Source organism: Argentina silus (genome assembly GCF_951799395.1).
Source record: "Argentina silus genome assembly, chromosome: 1".
NCBI classification, from domain to species: Eukaryota; Metazoa; Chordata; class Actinopteri; order Argentiniformes; family Argentinidae; genus Argentina; species Argentina silus.
The window spans coordinates 7,222,474-7,232,790 of record NC_139655.1 but is presented as its reverse complement, the minus strand read 5'-3'; the positions used below and the strand labels follow the sequence as shown (position 1 = coordinate 7,232,790).

The window sequence follows — 10,317 nt, the reverse complement described above, 5'->3', positions numbered from 1 at the left end:
CAAACAAAAAAGGTATATGGGGTTAATAATATGTAAGCCCAGCCTTGTACAGTGTTTCAGAATCATAAAACCAACAGCTTCACTGTTTACAAGGTTAACATTTAAGTAGTTATATCACTTTTGATGTGCTTTGTCGTTAAGTAAAGAGACAACATAGCCTGCATGATTATTATTATTATTATTATTATTTTATTTTTTTATTTTTTATTTTTTTTATATAACAACACTGCACTGCTTGAGGGGACAGAGTAAACAGGCCTGCTACTTCAGCTACTGTATTGCAATAGTCACATATCACCATTTGGGTGCGAGCTAGTTTGTATCCACCCACTTGAACCGGAACCTTTTCAATGAAAAGGCTACAGTGTTGCGCTTTTGGCTGCGTCGTCCACAATGTAGTACCAGTATTTCGGTTTATCGGAGGCTTACTCTATTAGTGATTAAATAGTAACATAATTGCAAATTTGAGTTGAATTGTAAGGCCAACGACGACAGTGACACTTGTGCGTGCGTGGGCAGAGCAGATTTATGCGTACTCCGAGAGATTTGGCAGAGGGGGAGTACCATACTGATTTATTTGTCTATTTTTTTTTAAATGGCTTTGCATTACAGCTGCTGCAAATCAGGACAGGACAAGGGTGTGTAACCTGTCGGATATTATTTGCAGTTCTATCCTCGCTACCCAAGTATCCGCGTTACCGCCCCGTTTTTCATCGGTGCGTATAGTGGTACACTAGAGGAAGACGGAATATATATTGTAGCGATCAGTGGGCTCCTACCACAGAAACGTAAGGATGGGGAATACTACCTCCTGCTGCGTATCGTCGAGCCCCAAGCACCGGAGAAACAACCATTCGAGGCTAGAACCCTATCGCCCCGAACCGGAGCTGAGTAGGGAGGATACTGGCTGCAACCTTCAACACATCAGCGACAGGGAAAATATGGATGGTAGGAGTACATTCATGCCTTCTCTTCACTCATAAAGATGCTGAGATCATCACAGAATGGAATAAACACGATTTATGTATAGTTCTATTTGTTATTGCAAATGTAAAATGTATAAAACCATAGCCGGTGTACTCAGTGTTGATGTGCTGTTCCTTCTTGGGAAAAAAATGCCCCATCACCATTAGGGAACAAAATCCATTAAACTTGCTTATTCAGTTCCCCTTTCAGATAAGTTATTGATTTTGGACTTTAAGTCATTGCAAGGGGGGCAGTCTGTGATGTCCCTCTCTGCACTCGTGGGACTGCTGCCCAGGGAAGGGGGGGGGTCCACCCATCCTGCCAGGCCCCTCCCCAGGACTGTTCAATGGGTGTGCTGTGGAAGGCATGACGTGATGCAGGCCAAAGGGTCTCCGTCATCATCTTGTGTGTTTGTGTTTGTGTGTGTTTGTGTGTGTGTTTGTGTGTGTGTGTTTGGTTAATCTGGTGTGAGTTTAATGCGATGAGCCTGCCCCACAGCTGTTAACAGTTTTTTAACAGATCCTCCACACAGCCTCTCTCCATCACTAATGCAATTTAGCTCTTAAACTAGAAGGATGGAGTACAAAGTTCATCTGACCCATTTGCCCTGCTGATCTTAAAAGATAGGATAAGTTAAAGCAATATGGTATTTAGTTCACTTTACCATCTGATAGACTGGGTGGAGTTTTTGCCCAGCCCATTTCATTAGCCCTTTCAATGTTCTAGAGGACAGGGGTGGCTAGGGGTTATGGGATAGAGGTTGAGCTGGAATTTGGCAGCTGTTTCGGGACACTGTGAGCTGAGTGATGGAGAAGTTGGCTTGGCCTTTACACATGGATCATGAGGACTATTAGAAGTAAGGAAGCTTGTAAGCCCATGGTGATCAGCTGTCGACTCCGGACCAACAGTTTGGATTTGAAAATAAATATGTCTGCACTTTATTTTCTGCCTGATGTTCTTGCTTTCTGTTGAATCAATGAATAGATCTTCTTAAAAATGTTGGATGTGTTCATTAGTTATTCAGTAATAGCATTCGTGATCTGCGGGGCCGGTGAGTAACGCAGCCCCAAAATGAGCGACGCACCCTAGTATGTCATCTTCCCCCCAGATTTTAGGTAAAAAGACTTCAAAACAAACAACAACTGAAGATGGCTGCAGTACAGGCCTGGCAGAGTATCACTAGAGAATATGCCCAGTGTATGGTGGGGTCAATGGGTCGCAGACTTCAGTTATTGCATGCAAAGGATTGTTGACCAAATACTAAACGTGTGCTTTATTTGGACATTATATGATTTTTTCAAATACTTTTGGAGCCTTGAAATAGGGGGAGTCTGTTTAAAAAAATAAATTTAAAAAAGTACTTTCTAAATGGTGAAACCAATCTGAAAGAAAATAATATTGAATGAAAGCTGGGAATCTTTACTTTGACCCCATAGTAATTGTTTGATTTCAAATCCACACAGTGCTTCCTCTTTCCAATGCTTATGGCGGGCACTGTATCTCCGTTTGAAGATGTACAAGTAATGGTGAACGGGCCAGTGATGTGAGAGTGTAATTTGATGGGTGGTGTCTTTGGCAAAGTATTCATTCTGGAAGCCCCGAGAGCTGCAGAGCTGCATAGGAAGTGACCAATGAAATGAGTCACCACTCATTAACACCAGCATTGTTAGCGAGACCGCTCTGAGTCGTAATCAGATGAACCGTTATTCACATAACACAGTGGTTGTTAAGAAAACACTCCACCCTAAACCTATAACTCTGCTGGCAATGTTTTTACCACAAGGTCCAGATCCCTATTTGGTTTTAGTTTGAGAGATTTGTGTTATTACAAAAGTGGAATAAGGACCGTCCATTCCACCTGTGTAATAACACAAATAACTCAACTCCATATACCATGGATTTCCAAAATGCTATGTAACAAAATATTACTGCAGTATCTTCTCTAATGGGCATACCAGATCACTTAGTAGGCTACTATGTAACTGCAGGGTGTTATGGGTCTGGCTGGGTCCCCTGCCCCAGTGTGGGTGGGGTTCCCTGATCAATGAGTGGTCAGGAAAGTCCCAGGCTTTAGGGATGTCCTCACACGGACTCCTATTGGGCTCCAGCACATTGCAGAAACTTAGCAGCTGGGATAAGATCGTTGAAAAGCATGGCAGACACTGTGCGATTCCAGCCACGAATTTGCCACGTTCTCACATCAAAATGTAAATATCCTAATCGGCTGTAAACACAGGTTGAACTGCGCCTCTACTCGCACAGTGTGAGTTGGTTAAGGACATGAAGAGAAGACAATTACATCCGATTTGAATTTGAATTCATACTTAGAGAATACTTAAAATATATCACAAAAAATAATCTGTAAAACATATCTGTTTAAAACCATGAAATTAAAGAATAATGTGTGGTGCTCTAGCAGGACCACAGCTGCCTTTTTGATAGATCTAGCGAAAATCATCATGATTTATTAAAAAATCTAATTATTTGTAAAGAATTGATCTGTACGTTGACTATGGCCACAGCCGAATAGGGTCCTTTGCTAATCTTAAATATCTTACTATTACGTGTCCAGGGCAATTTCTGCCGTTGTTCTGGCAATGAACAAACATTGAAGGGTTGCAGGCCCAGTGTGAGAGCTACAATCGGGTCTGTTTCTGCAGTGTACATTGCATCAAGACAGCGTGACGTGGAGAATTTGTAGTATCACTCAATCTCATCGGATGGAATTGTCTGCGTTTGTGAAAATCGCAGTGTCCATCTGGCAAGATATCATGACTTCCTCAAAGACCTGATAAGTGTAGTTGTAGTAAGTTGTAGGTCCTTGTTTTAAGTGTGGCGTTTGTTTTGGAGTGTTTACTGAACTCACTGGATGTGATCTTTTGACCCTCTCATTTGTGTTTGAATGACATTCAGATGTGAAGTCTCTCTAAGAGAGCATGGGATGCTTGCAATGAAGACATGAATGTCTTTGTTAGTCAGTTTGCTCCGTGCAATGTCCTCAGGATCCATTTGGCATGAGGATATATCTGATATTATGTATCGATAAAGATATCTCACATCACTGTGTGAGAGTTGATAAGTTCATTGACAGAGCTTTTATGTTGCTGAACGTTTAACGGGCTTTCAAGTGTTGAATTAGCTTAAGTTGGTCATTTGATATGAGATACAGTGTTGATAATGTAGCACTCGTGTTGCACTTGTGACTCAAGGATATAGGTTAGCCTACACAGTAGGCTGTATTCTACAGAACTCTCAAGTACCCAATGTTTCTCTCCTTTTGTGGCCTTGTGCTGGAGGCCATTTTCCATCTGTAGGAACACAAATGTAAAATTGTCATATTTGTTTAGTATGATACTTCGGCAAGGGTGAGAACCGAACAATCAGCTCTGAGACCAGATCAGAAAATAGTATTCAAAGCAAACTAAAGAAATGACCACTAACAAAGTGTCTTGCTGACCAAGAAAATCTGCCCCCCAGCCTCTCCTGTCAGAGGTAACTGTAGATGCATTGTGAGAGTGTGTGAGGGATGTTCCATGGGGCTAGGTTTAGACCTGTGTGTGACCCTAGCACTGAGCATGTGACTGGGAGGAAGTCAGCCATGAGAACTGCTGACTGCAATGACGACAGTTTGGACACACACACACACACACACACACACACACACACACACACACACACACACACACAGAGCTCCCCTTTAACTTTGTATGAGTGGGTGCTTCAAGAGGCCCCTAGCTCCATCATCGTACACTGACGAGGGATTTGATTAATGCCTACACCATATATCCCCTCTCTTCTTTTTACTATAAACACGTGCTTCCCCTTCTTATATTATATGCAGTATTATGTAGGCCTATATACTAGGCACAGGTGAGGAGGCTATGGATTATGCATTGGTAAATAAATCCTCATTTATATTGAGACAACTAGACCTATTATTTCTCCATCAGTTACAGACACAAATCCTGCAGTCTAGGAACAGTGATAGAAAGAGACTCACCAGTGACCTGTCAAATAAAAGGTTGTGGCCTCACTGGCCTGTGTGTGAACATTATACATTTAATCTCCAGACTCGGACGTGACAGAGAAGAGCAGAACAGAATGCCTCCACTGCTGAGCATTTCGCTCAAGGAGTTAGAGTGAGGAAGAGCTGCCACTTTCGCAAAAGTTAAACCCATCTCATCTTGAAGGGGGATTTCTCACTTCAAACTGAGGAAGCCAATTATTTGCTATTTTTAAACGACCTGATTTGTATTGTATTGCTGTATTGGAACTGTAGCCATAAGCCTGTATGCAAAGAATATCTGTAGGACTGTGTAGCAATGTTTAAGATAAAGAGGATTTTGTTTAACAATGACATCAGTAATTAAGTATCGTCCACAGGCGGTTCCTATAATTAGTGTCACTAAAGTTGAACTGCTAAAAGGGGCACACTGGGTTTCTAGTGGGCTAATTAAAATAAAATGAATCATGCTTAGTTGATTAAGTTAGGCAGCCTCAGTATTTAGGCTAATGTTGGAACTTTGTTAATCCCAGACAATATGCTTGTATTCCCTGTTGCATTTCATTGAATCTTGCCTTGTTTGCCATGCGTCCTAACCAGGTCGACAGACAAACTACGTCAGCTGATCATTCTGTTACTTAATGTGAGATGAGCCTGGCTCTCCCTAGGTTGGAGTGTACTCTGTCCGTCTCTCTCTCTCTCTCTCTCTCCTGGGAGGACTTAGGCTGTGAGTGGACCTCCCTTCCTTCTGCTCCCTCACCGCAACATGAGTGTCTGTCTCAGGTTTCAGTCTGCTCCTGTCATTCATTAGCCTGGTCCAGCCCAGCCCTACTCAGCTTAGCTTGACTTGGGGCTCCTCCTCCTCCTCTGGCACCCTGCCCACCACAGTGAGCCCAGCATACTAAGCAGCCGACTCAATTATCCCTTAAAAAGGGCTATCTCCTATTTTGTGTGTGTGTGTGTGTGTGTGTGTGTGTGTGGCTACGAGGAGGGTGACGGGTGAATGTTAATGAGAGCAAGCTCTGGTTTGAGTCCTGTTTAGGGTAAATGGGGGAGTGAGAGGGAGAAATTGATGGATGGAGTAAGAAATACATTATTTTGACTAGAGGCTGAAATGTGTTGGTTACATCCAGCAATGCAATTTCAGGGTGAGACTCTAAAAATGTAATATTTGTGCAATATACTGGGTGAGGATATGATCAATATCGATATTGTAGCGATGCACAGATAGGCAACTCTTTATATGGTATGTACTGAGAGGAAATATCAGGTCTCTAGAGTATAGGCTAAGGCACTGCCTGACAATGACAGCTACTGCAAGAATATATCAGGCATTTGAGAGGTAGCTCAAGGGAGACAGCCAATAGGAGAAAAGGGTTTGATGGGTAAAGGTGTTTAGAATAATGTATGTAAGCAATTCTCTCAATGCTTTTGTCTCATACTGTACTGCCAGCTATCTCACAAACAAATAACAAATCACTTCAGTGAGAGGGTTCATTAAAAACAAATTGACTGATTCATTAATCAGTAATGAGAATGCAATTGCCTGTACAACCTCACCTAGCACATCATTCAGTTGAGAGAAGGCTGATCATGTGGGATGATCAGCCTTCTCTCAGCTGTTCAGTAATTTCCCCACTTCCTCTCAGGAGAAATGCATATTGCAATCATGTTCCAGTAGCACTGTGAAGAGATATGAAGTGGAGGCTCATTGACCGTGGCACATCACATGTTCTATAAGAGAAGTTCTTCTGGAGAAAATCAAGGACCACTGAGACATTAATCCATTGGTGCTGGTGAGTGATGATAGTGAAATAGTCTTTTAAAGCATGTGTGCCTACAAAATAGCCCTCAGCCTGTGATTTTCTCAGCAGTGTAGAGAAGTGATTCGTCAAGGATTAAGGATGTGCAAGTGAACATATCAGTTGACTTCTGAGTGGGGTTCAAAAGTTCATGTGTTGCAAAATACAAACTCACTCACAAACATGCTATCTTGCTTCTCCACGATCAGATTCGGTCATACAATTCTTCCACCAGTATTAAATCTTTCAATTTTATAGCCCTCTACGCCTTGCAGTGCACCATGACTTGGAATGTCCCCGGGTGCACTTTGGGGCCTCAATCTCTGACTCCTACTGCATGATATTACATGGAAGATTATGAGTCCCTAGAATATTATGTTTTGCTTGGCCGCTATATTGATGTTATAAATTCAGCCTGACACCCCACTTCTACCTCTTTCATGATGGCTGCTGACTCCTAAGGTATAGATATCTCTCAAAAAACATGCCGCACTGTATTGACCAATTCAAAATGTGAATCATCTGAAAATGTCCATTCCTGTAGTAAACAGATGGAAATATGAAGGTGCAATGTCAGAAAGCTTCACACAGGATGTGTTTAAATAAAACCAAGCCTTCAAAGAGGATTCTGGGAAATGCATGGGCCCGTTAAACAGCAGGAGTCCGACCCCGGCCACTACAAGGCATTTACGGGCCTGTTTGAAGTCTGCCCTCACTTTGCCCCACTTGAAAAGTCCCTCCTGGTCCTCCCCGTAAATATTTTGGTCCCTCCCTGAGGGAATGAGAGGGTTTAATGTAGCTCCTCTGTGGAGGCAGGAACAGGCCCATAACCTGGTCTATGATGCTGTCACTGGGGGAGAGAGGAGAGGAGAGGAGAGGAGAGGAGAGGAGAGGAGGAGAGGGGAGGGAGAGTGAGTGAGTTAGGGAACACACAGCCAACTGGATTATGTTTGTGTGTGTGTGCGTGCGCGTGCGAGTGTGAGTGTGTCCATTACATACACTTAAATCTGACTACTATGAGAGACAAGGCCCTCCTCCTCATCCACCAGTTGTAGGCCTCAAATCTGTGTTAATTTATAGTCACCTTCAACACTTTGAACATGTTACTGTAACCTTTCTGCATAATGCTTATCAATTATGAATATATTGTTATAACTACCACTGACTTGGTAGAGAAAATGTATGGCTTCTGTACCTGGAAGAAGCCTATTCATGTTTTCTGCTTGAGATACTGTAGTTCAAGCTGGTCTCATTGAGGTGGACAAGGTTATGTTAGGTATGCCCATTTCTAACTCTCTTATCAGAGGCGTTTTTGCAGTGTTGTATGGGTCTGGCACTGTAATGCATAGGCATCCATTTGTGAGTGTGATTGGATGTTTGGCTCAATGGCAATTAGATTTGGTAAAGCTCAACAGATCTGTGCTGTCCACTCAGATGGCTCTGCTGTCCACTCAGATTAGTGTGTTTCCATTCTCCAGTGTGAAATGGGTGGATAATATTTCCACTCTCTTTGAAGCAGAGGCAGTGAGTGAGCTAGAGGGAGGGATGGAGTCCTGGTAATTTGTTTTACGCAGTCACTCATGTCTGTGTTCCTGCCCCGTCTCTGGTTGCACCTGTAAGGTTTTCAATGAGGTCATCTGTAAGGACATGTATTGGTGAATTGTTTACTCCAGTGAGCTGCCCTATTGCTGCATTGGAGGGATGAAAAGCCAGCATTAGCAGTCGGCTGCATCAAACGCTTTGTCAGAGCATCTCAGCAGCCATTGTTTGTGTAGGAGTTGTAGCTGTGGCAGCGTTTTGGGCGCGCATAAATATCCCAACCCTTTTCATGTGACGGCCAATAGAAGGGTGTATGAAAGACTTCAGACAAAAGCCATCTGGCCCAGTTCTCTCTCTCTCTCGCTCTCTCGCTCTCTCTCTCTCTCTCTCTGCTCTCTCTTTTCTATTTCTACAGTATCCATCTATCTCCCCCTCCCTACATTGTTTTTGGTCAATAACGATGCCCAATATACAACCATGGCAACAATCCAAATCATCCTTATTGAGAGAAACTTCAAACTATCTTATGTTCGACAGTGGGGCTCATTCTCTGGTTGGAAATGTGTCTGTGAATAGTACCCATTCTTGCTGAAGTATATGTAGAATGGGACCATTAAATCACCTAAATGAAGAGGGAAATAGAACAACCACTGACTATGATAAGGGATTGCCCTGACTAGTCCTAGACTGGTAATTTGAAGGAAATGACATTAGTCATTGATTCATTCCTTACAGAGGAAGAGGGAAAAAAGATCCCCTCAGGAATGATCTGTACATTCAAGTGAAGCGGCATCGTGTCACATGTCCACATGGAGGCTAGGCTAGCATGGCTGGGTCTGAGGGGAACTTCACGGTAGCTTTCGCTGAAGATGGGACAATACGAGAACAATACTGCATTTGTGTGGTAATAGAGACCATGCTAGCTAACATACAAGGTTTTTAGTCTGTGGCAGTTATCACTCTCTGATGTGATGGCCTTTAATATTACTGTATTATGTGGGACTAGACTAGTGGACCTCTAAGAAACGTATTGGTGAGGCAAGTCTAGCAAGGGCATATATTTTTTTCATAACTTGGTTTATTGAATTCAGTCTTTCACTGATATAGAGAAAAGGGAAAGAGCAAATGTTATATTTTTCTGTTTTTTGATCGTGAGGTGAAGCCAGAGAAGGGAATTAATCTCTCAGGCACTGGTTCTTGTGATGAGTTGGACCAGGGCCAGTCTAGTGAGCTAATTGACCATGCAGTCTTCAGAGTGGAGTGCTAGAGCTAGCAGGTGTGGATGTAATTACCTGCAGAGGTGATTGCCATAGCCTCGGGAGCACAGGGCTGCATTGGACAGCCCAGTGCAACTAATCCTGACAGTCAGTGCAGTCCAAACTGCTCAGTAAAAAGTAATGAGGTGTGTGTGTGTGTGTGTGTGTGTGTGTGTGTGTGTGTGTGTGTGTGTGTGTGTGTGTGTGCATCCGTGTGTTGTGTAAATGTCACACAAGCAGAGCACACTGCTTGGCGCACATGGCCTTCCAGCATCCCTTGTCTCTTTCTACAGCTTGACACAGGACAGACCTCATAGAGCTCTCCGGGCCTGGAGACTCAGCCAGAGATTTTTGTAGACACTTTTCTAGGAGGAGAAAACATTTATATTGCAAACCATCTTTGACCACTTTGACCTGTATCCATCAATTAGCCAAGGTCTACTTAATAGCACATCTGTCTCTCCTGTTGCCTGTACGTTAGCCTTGGACCAGTTGTATGTCAAACACGTCACTTGGTCCTGTTAGCACATATGAAAAGAGGACAAACTGAACTGTCAACGTAATGAAGATTTTAAAAAAATCCCCTGATTGTCAGAAGCAAGTTGCTCAACATTCTACGAGTAAGTACAGTGTCCATTTCTCTGTGTATTTTGACTGAGCTCCAGCCTGTAATGATCTTTCAGCGCTCGTCTCAACACTGCTCTGGCTCAGTGTCCGCTCGGCTTCCCCCAGCATATCCTCAGCAGGTGCC

At 43.1% G+C, this 10,317-nt stretch overlaps 1 protein-coding gene across 4 annotated transcripts in view; it reads left to right on the top strand.

Annotated features, from left to right (window-relative positions):
* The first annotated feature begins 369 nt into the window (after positions 1–369).
* The window catches only part of ccny (cyclin Y), a 28,333-nt gene continuing 18,385 nt past the window's right edge, over positions 370–10,317 (top strand). For all 4 annotated transcript variants that reach the window (XM_083683313.1, XM_083683311.1, XM_083683312.1 and 1 more), the window contains exon 1: positions 370–948. In XM_083683313.1, coding sequence (XP_083539439.1) covers positions 795–948 — 154 coding nt within the window. In that variant the 5' untranslated portion in view covers positions 370–794. The remainder of the gene's footprint in view (positions 949–10,317) is intronic.